Consider the following 15,034-nt stretch of genomic DNA (forward strand, 5'->3'; position numbering starts at 1 on the left):
TTTTCCTATGACTTCCTATACCGTGTTAAAATGTATTTTATTCCCCCCCCATTTCTTTCCAAAGAGTTTTTATAGATTGCAATAAGCTTACTACCGAATGTACTTAAGATGCTAAACAAATTGTATTGTCTCCCACTGTAAAGCATTTTCTCCAAGTGTCTGCACCCACGTCAGTTCATCATCCTTTTTAAAAAATTAATTCTAGACTTGCATATTCCAGTTTTGACTTCACCCACAGATCTGTGCAAAAGTAAAATTATATCTCTGCTACTGTTTACTATCCCTGTGTGTACACCTGCCACAACATCCTAGCAGGAACTCGTACTGGATTGTCTCATGCGGCCACTGAATTCTTTTAAGTGTCTCTACTTTCCAGGCTAATCTGGTTCTGCAGTTACACAGCCTCTATGTCTAGATTTAGGATTATGTACCTGGTTATATGAAACTCATTTTGTTTGGGCCCCAGTCGCTGCCAGAGTATACTGTCTGCAGTTATTTACCCATGTCATTTTTGCCAGCAGCTGTGTTGCAGTGACTGATAAAAGTTCAGACTATTCCTTGTGGATCTCTGTTAGAAGCAGCTCTATTTGGAGATGATTTTACATTGCCAGTTTGTTCTTAGACCACTGTCAGTTGGTTTTGAATTAAGATAGTAATGTCGATATGATGTAGTGCTATTTTGTTTTATCTTAACGTCTTATGGTATCATGTCAGTTGCTTCAGAAACTTTTAAGTTTATTACACCTCTACAGTTACCTGTATTTGTCAATTTGTAGACCTCAAAGAATGAAATCAAGCTTGTGAGCAAGGTAGTTTTCTATAAACCCATGCTGCTCGGTGTCAGTTATCTTCTTGTTCTTTTAAATTTTTTTTCTTGTTTTCCGATAATTATTTGGGACTAACATCAGATACACCATCCTAAAATTGTTCAGTCAGCCTGCCAATGCCTCGTAATAGTAGCATTGCCTTGATATCCTTCCAGTCATCTAAGACTTACCTGTATTCTAGGGTTCAATAAATTTAGCATCATTTTATCAAGGAAACTGGTCTTCAGCTCTTGAGCAAAAAGAGTATCCAGGTGGCAAGTCAGATGTCTCTACACCAAGTACTTTGAGATCCATGTGAAGGCAGAACACTGCAAACTTCAAGTGCCTTTTAAGCAGCTTGTCTACAGCACCAAACTTTTCAGCCAGTTTCCTGAAGTTCTGTACACCTCTGAATCAAGGACAATTTGTTTATCCATACTTGAAGAACTAGCTGTATAGCAGTGTTTCGGAGGTTTTTTTCCTCTACAGTTCATTGCCACCTGCAGTGTCCAGATCACTGATCAACTCAGATAAATCCTCTCCGTATCCTAAACTCCAGTCTCGCCAGAGCCTGTCTCCCCAAGGAGAAATTTCTGAAGATACAAGACTACTTGGTAATTGTAAGGTAAAATAACATCAATATAAATCACACATTTTCTTTCTTCAGGCTTCTAGGCCTGCCAGCTTCACCAGTGTTGCACTCACTTATCCAAGCATGAGACCTCTACGGCACAGAGCAGGATCTCAGTGCTATCTGTTGTCTGCAGTCTCCAGAATAAATGAGTTGTGACTCTTAGGCTGACTTGGAGATTTAATTTTTGGGGAGGCAGGGCACAATGTCCTAACAGTGGTACCGTCTGTTCCTTCTTTCATTTTGCCCCAATCACTAGCAAGTTTCTCCTATCCAAGCCGTGGAACAGTGTCAGGGTTGCTGAGCCGTTGACCAGAGGAACGCCTGCAAGGTCAGACTCTGCACGCTAGGAATTCTGCCAGGATCGTAACCGTTGGAGCTTCTCCTCCAGTCTTGCCACGCTCCACAGCAGAGACAAGATCGTGTTCTGCAGTATCATAAAAAAGGGGATAGTGGCAAGAGGAGGCATTTCATTTCCTGCCTAGAAAGCAAAAGTGCTTTGGCTCTTGTTTCTTCATATCACACCTGCCTGGCGGCTGTAGGACTTGTGGGAAGGAACATGCAAATGGTTCCATAAACAGTGTATGTATTCTTTCTTTCCTGTTTGGCTACCATGTGATAGCTAGCATCACTTGTGGTATGCAAGAGCATGCAAACAGAGAGATTGTCATGCGTGTGATGCTGTTGGGTGAGATGTGTCACATACACCTTCCTCTCCAGACTGTAGAGAAAACCTGGTCAACCCAAATCCCAACATGTGAATGGTCTCAGCGTAACCCTAGCCTGCACAGGTAACCAGATCTGAAAAGAATTCATCCAGACACTTTCTCCTTATAGCCTCAAGTCCCAACAAAAACAGGGAGCGTTTCCATCCAAACTCGGAGAAAGCTCCACTTGAGATAAGGAATTACAGGAAGAATTAGATTTTCCCAAGAAAGAGAGTACCCTTCTTGACATAAGCTCAGGCTCTAGAGCAACCGCCATTCCAGTAACATCCTTTTGCCAGTCTCTCCTCTTGCTTCTTTAAAAATCTTGGTCTTCAGAAATTTGAAAGAACTTTGTACAATCTGGATTATTCTTTGGTCCATGAACAACCTCACATTTCCACAGGTTAGGAGTGTGTACTAGGAGGAGGTGAATTATAGTACCTGGTGTGCTATAGCTTACTGTCCTTGATACCTTGCTTATTTGCCTTTTCCTTCTCCTTGCTTATTTGCCTTTTCCTTCTGATTTCAGTGATGGGATCTGCCAGCATACTTCAGGTCCAATGGAAAATTACCCTTTGTTTCCCAGTATTTCTAGTAAAAGGCTATATTAATGACTTTGAAGAGTTAATTTTGATTGAATTTGTTTTCTCTGCATAAAAAGGGACATCATTCAAAACTTGTTTGCTCCCCTGCCTTGACTCCCCTCAGCTTCTGTTGAGTATAACTAGCAAAACTCAGAATTAACGAATATCTGGGTCTAAAACACCATGTGGAGAGAAACTTCGTACAGGCTAACGGGCTGAATCATAGATTACTGAACTACAGGTAGCTACATTCAGTAGTTGGTAATGACAGCCAACATTTTCCTTCATCACTGTGCCTTTTCTGTCCCTGCATGAATCTATTAAAAGAGTTGGTGTCTGCTGAGGAAGCACTGCCAAAGCAGCAGGGAAGCACAAATAACCTGTGAATCATTTCAGAGTCGTTTCTTTGCGGCCGGTTTTAATGGCTGATATCCTTGTGTGCTGTAAGGTCGTGCATGTGAGTGGAATAATGAAAGCGTAGGCGAGAGGTGCTCTGAGATACTAACTCGTTCTTTCCAGTCTCCTCCTCTTCCATTGTGCTTTTTGCAGTGCTGTGTTGGAGCTGACTAGCTGGGTGATTTGTGAATCGTGGATCCATTGGCCCCTTTCTGCATAGAATGTTTATGGATTTAAACGGCATGCTTTAAAGATAAAGAGCTCTCCGGCAGCCCAGCACACAAGCTGACTTGAGTTTCAACTGTATAAAAGGGAAACAGAGAAGAGCACATGTAGGAGTTCGAAATGTGGGGAGAAAGCAGCAGCTGGAAGAGTTTATAAGGTGAAATCAACAGTCCCTAAAGACGAGTACAGTATTTTATTCCTCTTTCAGGAAGTCCCTATGACTAGCTACTAGTCATAGAGCTCCTATAACTCTTCGAACTCTTCCAGCTGCAAAATCCAGGGATGTTTGTCTTCTTCCTATGCACCTCATAGCACACGTTGCGTTGATTGACTGATGGATGTTCTGCTCAGTGTTACCTATGAGGAGCCGTACCAGCTCAGAGCAAAAGTCTACTGATTCCATGTCCTGTCATCAATATCAGTCAACAGAATTCCTCAGAATACTTTCTTACCATCTAGCAGTTTGCCAGTTGTGGTGTTTTTAGTAGCCCTGGTGGGATTTTACTTCTCTGTGTGTCTAGTACCTTTTCATTTTTTTTGGTCAGCACAAACTGTTAACATCCACAGCATCCTCTGACAAGGAGATTTGCAACAGAGTAATGCAGCGTGAAAAAATGCAGCTACCTCCTTTGTTGATCAAGCCTGATCCTTTAACGTTTCCAAATTTTGCTCTACAATTAAACTCTCCTTTTCCTTTCCTCTTTGCAGGCAATTGACAAGTATTGCCGAGTCAGTGGTGGTTTTTCTGGTGTCAAGGATGTCTATTCCTCATCTCCTACGTACGACGACGTACAGCAGAGCTTTTTCCTTGCTGAAACTTTGAAGTAAGTTCTCTTTACTCTTGCATCTTCCTGTAAAAGCTAACATCTAAATTCTAGAAGAATATCATGGATCAACAAATAATCTGCTGTCTTGTCAGGGTGGTTTATGGTTTGGGCTTTTTTTTCCCCCAGCTCTAGAGTCCCAGATCAGCCCATTTTACCAGCAGAAAACATAAGTGCAATTTCCCATTCAAGAAGCTTATATGCTTCAGATATGCTGATTTGATGTGTCTTAAAAAAGCATGTGCCATGCTGTCATACTGTAGAACCTGTTTCTCCTGTGTGTGTCACTGGGAGGGAGTAAACGCAGGGAACAAAAGTCCTTCATGCCCTTGGATGATTTTTCTGTATTTATCCCACAATATATTTTTCTAGAACGCTTTTTGTTGTAAGCAAGAGTATCAGGCGTATTTTATTCTCTCTTACATACCTAAATATTTTCAGTTCAGTCAAATCAGCAGGACGTCTGCGGTCCATCCTGCAGAAGCTAATGCACTCTGTTGCCTATTTAGTTCAAGTTAAAATGCTCAATGTCACTGGTCTTCCACCAGGTTTCTTTTTAATTAATAACAAAAAATGCTATACTAGAATATGCCATAATAATAAGAAACAACAGTATAAAAATTGGAATATATTATGGAGATTTTACTAAGAGATCCATTTTTAAAACTGAGCTAATGTGTCATGGCTACTCATCTCCTTCATCATTGACACAAACCAGCTATCAAGAGCATTCTTTAATCACACGGTTGTGATCGCTCTGGGGTTGTGCCTATGAAGCAATGTCTTCTAACGTGTGACAATTTTCTCGATAGTCAAGTTACGTCAGCAAATTTGGTAATACACTTCTGGCATTGAAATCTGCCGAGATTCCTGTATGGGTTATCTCCCTGAAATCCTCTGAATTATATACTTTTGGAAGAAAAATGTCCCAAGTTGGCTGTATATTCCCTACCCTTTTTTTTCCCCTCCTGCATAACAGTTTGGTGGATGTTTTATTTAGTTAAATCCATAGACAGAAGCCACTGCTGGTAACGTGAATGAGACCGGAGCTGCAATTAGGAGACTTGGTTGTTGTCTCTGCTTATATAGCCACTTTCTGCCAACATGTGATGGAAGGGATGATACATATGTTGTTGCACAAACCTGTCGGCAACGAAGACTCATTAAGGTGCCCTTTCTGTCTTTACAACCCAGTGATATGATGAAAAAACAGTTGTAACCATTTGGCAGTCTAGCATGCCATGCAGGCTTTGCGGAATAAACAGGGTTTCTATACAGCAGCAGAGTTTACAGTATCAACAATATCAGATTTTCAGGTTTTAGCTGCAGCTGATGTATGTGAAGATTGATTTGGGGTATTGGGAGCTCAAATTGCAGCGGGGAGAAAGCAGGTTCTGAAAGCAGCAGTACTGGTGCCTGCCTCAGGCACCGCAAGATGTTTCACTCGCAAGAAGGGGCTCTGAATTCATCACATATGAGGGGAGTCTGGCTATTCTGTCCTTCCGCTGGCTCCTTACGAGACTCCTCTACATAGTTACAATACTTTGTTACCCCATGTTATTATTATAAAAATAAAGTCAGCCACTGCTACCTGCTGTGTTGTCTTCATTAATTTTATTTCACTTACTCCTTTGAGTTCATTTTCTGGAGCCTAAAAGCTATACTCCCAAAGAGAGAGGCAGCGGTTTCAAACAGGTCCAGTCAGAGAAGCAATACCTCCCCAGGAGGTGATCTTAGGATGATTGATCTGCCTATAAAAGCCAAATCAGAGAATGAAATCTGCTCCTAAGGGACTTCTGTGGTGACAAGGCTGACCTTTGAAGTATCGCCAGAATCCTGTCTGCATCTTAAATAATCACAAGGAGATACGAAAATCCACTGATGTATCACTCAATAACTGGATGCGTTATAGTGCAAGCATGGCAAAAGAAGGCAGTTCTAGGGAGGAACTGAGAAATGTTTATTGGCTTTTGGTTTGGATCATTTCCTGCTTGTGGGACAAAATGGAGTTTTATTGGAGAACTGGATATTAGGTATTTGATGTTGATGCTATTGGCATAGCCAAACCAGAAACTCCTATCACCTTGAGATAAAATAAAGAATATAAGGTCAGGATAGATCAAATGGCTATGAAAATAAAGACGGAAGGGCTGGGTGTGATGCCATGAGAAAAATGTTGTCCCTCAAAAGAGGGGCATAAAACATGTGTTATGGAATTCCTGCTGTGATCGTCTCTGCTATTGACGATAACTTCTGCAACTTCGTTCCCCTCAAGGTCAAAATTTATACCTCTTCCAAACATGCTGCTCAGATACTTTGGCTCATCAGAGATACTTGCCAAATTATAGTGTTTGGACAGTATGAGTGGCAAGAAGATAGTTGTTGAGTGGGAAGGAGCAAGACATAGAAATAGGTTGCTTAAGTTATTCAAAGGAAAAGCATGAATCAAATGAGGAAGGTGAATTTGAGTAAGATGAAACGCTGCTATGGTGAAAAAGAGTTCGGAGAGCGGCAGAGGGAGAAAGCAAGGAAGGATTAAGGAGGAAAGGAAAGACGTGACACTTTAAAGATGAATGAAAAATGGAGAGAAAGAAACTAGATATGCAGGACGAAACTGAATCATCTCAGCAAGAAATTTTTATCTGTAAACAGTTAATTGGTGAGGAAGTGGAAAAAAAAAGTAGAGCTTCACTGACTTGTGCTGTGGATACAACCGGCAAATAAAGGTAATGGGAAGACGATCAGGCAGTGACACATGACTGTAGATAGTAGTCTGATTGAGAGAGAGCAAAGTGACAGCAGCCTCAGCAGAGCGAAGGCAGAACAATGTGCATCTGCATTCTAGATGTGACAGAGCCCAGTAGTGGAAATGACACCCCTTCCTTGTCACATGCTGCAAGACCTGTCGTTTTCTGGATGGGAAGAAACCAGGCTGAAGGAGAAGCTGAGAGGTCCTGTACATCCATGATGTTATCACAGAATCACAGAATGGTAGGGGTTGGAAGGAACCTTTGGAGATCATCTAGTCCAACCCCGCTGCCAGAGCAGGGTCACCTGGAGCAGGTTGGACAGGAGCACATCCAGGCGGGTTTTGAATATCTCCAGAGGAGGAGACTCCACCACCTCTCTGGGCAGCCTGTTCCAGGGCTCTGCCACCCTCAAAGTAAAGAAGTTTTCTCTCCTGTTGAGATGGAATTTTCTGTGTTCCAGTTTGTGCCCATTGCCCCTTGTCCTGTCCCTTATGCTTGCATTTCCCCAGTCAGGCTTCCTGGAAGAAGGGAAATGCCTTTTGAATTTTAGCAATGGAGTTTGGAAGCCTTGACAAAGATCCCTTCTACCAATATCTCCTAGAGATCATAGCACAGCCACATTCAAAAGTGTGTAGTAAGAAAAAAGAACCAAAAAATACTCTTCTTCCACACATGTCCAGAAACCTTAACTTGGTTACATGCTTCATTTGCTCTGCATTGCTTTATAATGTACAACATTTATGAATCCCTTCTGTGCAATATATTGGCCCATTTCTTCCCACAAGAAGCTGAACCAGCTTCCAGCATGGTGATGACAAGTCAGATTATCTGGCGTCGCTTACTGGCTTTGCTTGTGCTTCCTCGAAATCTTTGTTTCCAAAACCAAAAGTTATTTGGAGAAATTAAAATGTTGTCTTCATAACAACTTTTCATTGAAGGGCTTGATCATGATAAAAATGACTTTTCAGATCATTATAATGGGGAAGATAGCGTGTGTGCTCTATGAAAATTGAAAGCAAGTAACTTGTTTGTAGCTTTAGCTGCTAACTTGGGTGGCCTGAAGCTGCTGTGTTGCCCCTTCCTGTCTGTTACTCTGTTTTAATACTCACCATTTTTCCTCTCTGTCTTGATATCTAGGTATTTGTATCTGCTTTTCTCCAATGATGACCTTCTACCATTAGACAACTGGGTTTTTAACACAGAAGCTCATCCTCTGCCTGTTTTACATTTAGCCAACACCACACTGTCAGGAAATCCTGCATATCGATAAAAACAGCTCTATGAAGAGGAAAAGAGACTGTTTTCAGCTCTGATTTGTTTACATGGACCACTTGAGACTTTAAGCAGGAGAGGAGACAGACACTTGATAAAAACTAGACCTCTGAGTCAAGCAAATACTGGCGTGAGAAACAAAGCTCTTCAACATATAGATAAGTTAAAACTGAAAAAAAGTTGTTTTATACATGACCAAAACACATTAGTGTGGTATTTGCAGGACAGAGACTTCATGTGCTTTGAACCCTAGCAAGACATCGAATCTACTGTTTAGTATAAACACAGCAGCATACGGAAGAAGAGGCTTTCCCATCCAGGGAGAGGAACTTGCTGCAGTTGGCTGTTGCAAGGAACAGCACATCAGTCACCTCTTCAGATTGGGTGGGTTCCAAATACCTAGATTTTATTTTTCTTTTTTTGTGTTTGATGATGGCATGAACAAAGCAACAACAAAAAGCAACATCACTGCACCAGCAGCATCAGGATTTGGATTTTTTTCTGTACCTGTCTGAATTTTCTAAGGAGCATCTGTTCGTCCAGACTGGCAGCCATTCTCAGGGCCTCTAAGCTATTAAAACTCAACTCTAAACTATAAAAACTATTGCCTCCTCATTTTCCCTTTTCAAAATAATGCTGAAAGATCTGTGCCGTATGCTTACATAAAAAAAAAAACAATTAGTAAGCATTTGGTCGTTTGTTCACCGTCAGCAGCGTTGGCTTAGTTCATTTGGCAAGCTACAGTCACAGAGTCTGGAGCATATCGCAGGGGTAGGAAGGAGCTTAAGTTTCCCTTCCTCACAAATCCTGTCAGATGGAAAAAAACATTCTCTTATTAGCTAAATAAACAGAGAGAAAAACAGTCTCTCATGATTTATGTAACGAGATACAGTATACGGCACTTAAAAATGCTCCCCCTTAGCTAAGCAGCAGAAGTTTGTTGCTTTGTATTTTTCCACACAATCAAGATTGTTCCTAAAAGTTAAATTTCATTCTTTGGGTAGTATTCATGGAACCTTCTTTGCAGGTATGTGTATAACAGAAGCCCCAGACTGTCTTTGATTTAGTTTACAAAACTCCTTTTGGTGCTTCAGTACAAAGCCAACATGATCTTCTTTGGAAACAACATGCATTTGAGTGGAAAAAGAAACTGAAGAGTATCTTTTTCCCTTAGTTTATGAGAAATGAGATGCTGTTTACCTGCATAGGTTTTTTTTCCCCTGAGTACTCCTAGGCTGTGCAGGACAGTATCACTTGAACGGAGTCTGCTTCCATCTTCATTTATTTGCTAAAATAAGTTTTGGCTTTTCAAGTGTATCTCAATCTCTTTTTTTTTTTTTACCATTGTTTCAAAATCCTTACAGCTCAAATTATTCTTTTCAATCCCTCTCCCATGGGGACTGGCCCCTTTGCTGAAAAGGAGCTGTGAGGTGCTCCTTTTCCTCCTAATTAGTACACAGGTTGAGTCTTATAAAAAAAATCTTGATTGTGTTTTCATACTAGAGTGAGTGGAAGAACTCGTCATTGAGCTACAGCAGTCCAGCCTCAGATCTAAAGGGAGTGAGTGCTATTTCTCCCCCTCAAAAATGTTATATATGAAGTTTTATATACAAAAGTTTTTCTCTGCACGATATTATAATATATCTGACTGTACATTGTAGTAGGATTTCCCCCATAAAATTTTTCTTCACTTGTCTTTGACACTAACTTAGGCACAGAAATCATCACACGATCTAAGAAAAAATGCTATCAGATGCTTTTTTTCTGGACAGTTACTTTAGTTTAAGATGAGATAGACAGAGAGCTTGGAAGAATCTCCAATCTCAATGTTTTTACTTTAATACCGGTTGCTTAGTTACTGTAATTTGTAGCAGTATCTTAAAAATAATTTAAGAACTGATAAAGTGATTGATATAGTAAATAATACCGATTCAACTAATTGTTTATTTAAAATTAAAAGTAGCTTAATAAATGGGTTCTTCTTACTGGTCCCACATCAATTTATTTTTCTAATTAGTATTCAGCGATTTGCTGAAGAGCTAGTCATTTTTCATTTTCCAAAGTTCAGATATGTTGTGTTTTCAGATTGAGTTTTTTCCACCCCATGAGAACTGTTATTAGTTTAAAACTGTACTTGATTGCATTCTTCTCCTAAATCTCTCTGGATACAAAGGAGAAAGAGGAAAAGCAGACTCTTCTGCTTATTAAAAATAATAATAAAAAAATAAAGGAAAAAGGAAGGGGGGGAGGAAGGGAAGAAAAACGCACTTTCCACCCCATACACCCATCCCCATATACCTCCTGATAAATGCAGATATAGAATGGCTGCCAGTCTGTTCAGAGAAAGGTCAAGAACAGAATTTTGGAGTCTCAGAAACAGCAAACTTCTTCTCATTGCTGCCTCTTCCACCTCCTCTTGTGAATTAAAGAGCAGCCCTTCAAATTAATTCCTCCATGAATCCCAATGGGTTAACTCACTGCCACAAGAAAGCTTGAGTTGAGGACCTAAGCCATTTCATGTTATGGGATGGTATTTTTCTCAAAGCAGATGTACAGTACTGCTATTTCTTCTTTGTGTAGACAAGCAGCAGGTACCAAATAAAGGACACTTGTTTCTCGTTTTCCAGTTACCCCAATGGCTGTCAGTTTCTACTCAATCACTCTCTAAAATACAAACTATCCTTATCCTCTAGAAGCTACTGATGTTTATAGTCTATCAAAAATAATGCATTTTATGGACTAATTGCTGTGTCATTCATGAATCTCTCCATCCTGAGATTTCTTAGAGCAAGCTGAGTTTGGAGGTCATGGGTTCTGAGCGAGATGGGTGCTTAATAACGAAGCACCACGGATATTGAAACTTCTGACTGAAGTGACGTGCCCTCGTTCTGGGTCCTTCACCGAGAAGTGGGTTCTGATCTGCAGAATGGCATTATGTGCAACCCAAAGTTCAGACTCTTTTCCCTCTGGGTGTGTAGGGTACAGTAGAATATTGCCATTTTCATTCTGTTGCTGCTGTCTTACATACTTTCATGAAGGTAGGGTGTAAATTTAAGCACAAAATGACTTTTTAGTCCTAGTTGTTTCCGAGTCTTGCGCTGTATTCTCTAACAAAACAATCCTCGTTTTCTTTAGGTAACTGTCCCATTTTAGCAATTTCTACAATATCCTCTCCTCATACAGGATGAAATAAAGAACAGAAAATCATGTACGTTTTTGGCACATTGGATTTGGGCAAGAGCCTGGAAATCCCAGAATTGTCTGTTTCCTGTTTGCATGCAGTCAAAACAAGGATGTTGGGTTCTTTTCCTAATCCAAGCCTCAGGCTTGCCTGTTGGTCACGATCTGCTAGCAGTACATTTTTTTTCTTAACTTGACAGCTTGACTTTTCAAAGAAGCCAGATTCCTGCAGCTTCCATTGACCACCCTGCAGCTGTGTGTGTCCTGCAGTCAAGAAGTCAACTTCTTAGCTTTGTCCTCTAAAGGAAAACAAAACCTTGAATGGTATTTTGGGTATTCATTTTTCTGCATAATACAGTCTTTAAAACTGTATGCTTAAGGAAAGTATGGAAAATAGTAAGTATGCTGGAGTAAAGGGAAAAGCAGGTAGTTCCCTGTGCCATTCACACCTTTGAGGCTCCTTTAGCTCCCTACTCCAAATTTGTGGATCGCTGTCTTCTACCTCCCAATCACTGACATATTCCCACCCAATATTTTACAAGATTTGTATGTTGAGTATCCAGGTTCTGAGAAGAGAAAATAATTGCACGCTCCCTGTAATACCATCCTTTAAGATTAAAGGTCTACCCTGTTGCTGACTTAGAGCTAAGCAAAGCCCTACCGGGCTGTCTTTTGTGATCCCCTCTCCTATCCCTCAGGAAATGATATTACAAACCTTCATAATGCCACTCTCCCTCTTCTGAATGGAGAAGTGGTTAATAGCATTAAACATTGAAAAGATCAACAAAGTAACCTGGCATCCACAGGAAATGGTGAGGTAGTTTACATCTCAGGGCTGTAGTAACAGGCTTTTAGCAAATTGAGCCTGTTATGTACATTAATAAGTCTAGTCCGTGGGGGACAAATAAGAAACGGGCTTCTTGTTACTAGAGAAAAATGAAAGCAAGCTCTTGATCCACACTGTAGTTCGGAGATCTGTTCACCCTGGTAAGACATCCCTCTTTCGCTCCTTGAATTTTGAGAAACAGTCTTTGACTCAAGAGTTTGCGTTGCCATACAAAGAGGAAACCCAAGCTCTCTTGCAAGTTATGTGTGTACGACTGTAGCAGAGATGACAAGCACTACCCTGCTTCGGCTGTTAGCTCCTTCTAACAAACTGCTCTGTAATTGCCCAGAAAAGTTGGGAACCACCGAAGTTGAAGGAGGCAGCCTGACTTGTTATGGTGAATTGTTGCCTTTAATCCTAATCGCTTGGTGGAAGTTGGATTTGCATTCTGCCTTTATTCTTGCTTTGTCTAAAATTCACAGATTATTTTTCGTCCAAAATAATAAAAGGGCAAAAGTCTATCTTCTGATGTGGAAACCTTCTGCCTCTGACCTGGAATCCTGCATATGTACTTTTTACAGATTAAAAATAATATTGTATATAAAAAAGATTGAATAAAGAATGTCTTTAAGTGAAAAAGGTGCATTTTGTGTCCTTTGCCTTCAATAGCAACCTCCTGTAGCGCTGGACTGTGAAGCTGATCCTCTTTCATAGGCTTGGTGGGGCTGCAGCTTTTCTTTCCCCTGCAGCTCTGTTAGGGACTTTGTCAACTTAAACATGTAGCAAGACCCCCTATTGCAAAAGTAAGCCCCTGTACCCCTTCCTTGCTTTTAACAGGTCACTGTAGCGCTCAAATTTTTCTCTAAGATGTAGCTAAATGTACAACATTTTGAGGCTGTTTCTGTATGCTGTTGGGAAAGCCCCCAAATCTCAAAATTTTGAGATTTCTACCCTTTTGTTAAATTTGTGTGAAAGTGGCTAAAAAGTTCAAAGATTCTTAGTGATGAGGATAAAGGGGGCAGGCAGACAAGCAGTGCTACTAAATAAACTTAATTTTCTTAAGATACCACGTTAAAACCCCAGCTTTTCTTGATGCTAAATAGTTAGCGAATTGGGCAATTAAGTCTTGTCCATCTGTTCCTCTGCCTTCTGTGAAAAGGAAGACATTTGTAATTGTTTAAATATTGTTCACAGTAAAATTGGTATGAGGACATTGCTTCGAGTGAGCCCGTTTTCCCCTGCACCTTTAAATTCACTGGAACTGCTGCCATAGCTCTCTGTTTTGCAGGTCAGCAAGTGAATAACCAGATTTGCTTTCTGATTCACATTAACTGTAGATAATCCTTACTGTCTGACATCACCCATATTGCTCATACGCGGTACCTTGTTTTCGTGGTGTGCCGTGACTGCCATCCTGTGCGTCCTGTTTTATACACGTCCAGCGTTTTATATCCAAAGCCCAGCCTTCCCGGGGTGCTTCTGCCTCAAGATGCAACGCGCTCCTTCAGTATTGCTTCATAAGAGAAAATTGCTTTCAAAGTGCCATAATTCGATCCAACATGTGACACCAGGTACACAGCTGCTGTCCTGGCATGCCATCCAAGATCCAGTTATGCATTCAGCTATCGCTCCCTGGTTTTCCACAGAAGCGCCACGTGTTTGCGATGCACACAGCTTCCTACCACAGTGCCACTGCCAACGCGGCATCTTTTGCGTCCATTGATCTTAACCATGGTGTGCTCAGCCCTTAAGGCACCTCCTTGAAATTCACTTCTCACACCAAAGCATGTTTGCTATGTCTATCCGTGTCACACAGCCTCGGCCACTGAGCCCTCACGCACAAAACCTTGCCTCCTCCTCTAGTACCATCAAGCCCTCTGTCCTTGTGTGTAACATTTTGGCCAATACTGAAGGCTTCATCGCTGTCCTCGCTGCTCTTCAAACGGGATCCTGTCCTTTGTGGTTGTGCTGCATTGTCTCTGCCTCTTCAACAGTGAAGTGTTTCACCTCTCTGCTTCTACCTCTTCTGAAACACGCTTTCTTTGCACGTCCTCTGCCGACGATATATAGCCGATATCTTCTTTTATTTCCCCTTTGGCTCTCTGCCTGCGTGTCACCCGCCCCCCTCCCTTCCCTTGTAGGCTCCGTGATTGTGTGTGCTCCTTCTTGGAGACCATGTGCCTTTCCTATGCATGTTAATTAGCTGTATTTAAAAATCCTGAAATTAATCCTTAATGGGTTATTTTTAGCCCTCATCTTGTAGCTCTGGGAGTTGGCTTCTCTCAGTGCAAAGCCATAGGCATTCTGTGGGCTTTGGAAAGGAAATGTTACTCTATTTGTGCCGGTTCGTGTGTGGGATGTGTGAAGGTTGGTGGTGGTGTGCTTTTCTTTTTTAACGTGAAGAGCAAGAGTCTTTTTGACAACAATATTTCAGGCAGAGCAAACTCCCATGTGAAAGGGTTTGAGAAGAGCAGTCACTCTGATAGCCAAACTGCTTGCAGGTAAAAATTCAGGGAAGGATTTGGGGAGGAAGAAAAAAACACTGTGTGTGCATGCGTACCAACAGCTTTGTCACTTTCTTTCTTACATGGTTTCCATTGTACAAGTAGTTCTAGGCAAGAGGTAAGATGTCTGTTACCATATAAACCAGAAAGGATGAGCTGCTGCATGACTGAGGAAACAGCATCGTGTGTTGGGATGGGATCACATAGAAGTCCCATGTGAGCTGCGTTACTGATACAACTACAAAAAGGAAGACTGTCCCTCAGGCGTTTCTTCCACAAGCTGGTGCTGTGTATGTCTGCATACCCATCTCTTCACCAGTCCATGCTGA

At 41.3% G+C, this 15,034-nt stretch overlaps 1 protein-coding gene across 1 annotated transcript in view; it reads left to right on the top strand.

Moving 5' to 3' along the window:
- The window catches only part of MAN1A2 (mannosidase alpha class 1A member 2), a 138,899-nt gene extending 126,061 nt beyond the window's left edge, over positions 1–12,838 (top strand). Inside the window, exons 12-13 of the mRNA XM_074593251.1 lie at positions 4,058–4,173; positions 8,061–12,838. Coding sequence (XP_074449352.1) covers positions 4,058–4,173; positions 8,061–8,193 — 249 coding nt within the window. The 3' untranslated portion in view covers positions 8,194–12,838. The remainder of the gene's footprint in view (positions 1–4,057; positions 4,174–8,060) is intronic.
- Positions 12,839–15,034: the final 2,196 nt, after the last annotated feature.

Source organism: Larus michahellis, chromosome 1, assembly GCF_964199755.1.
Source record: "Larus michahellis chromosome 1, bLarMic1.1, whole genome shotgun sequence".
Lineage (NCBI taxonomy): Eukaryota > Metazoa > Chordata > Aves > Charadriiformes > Laridae > Larus > Larus michahellis.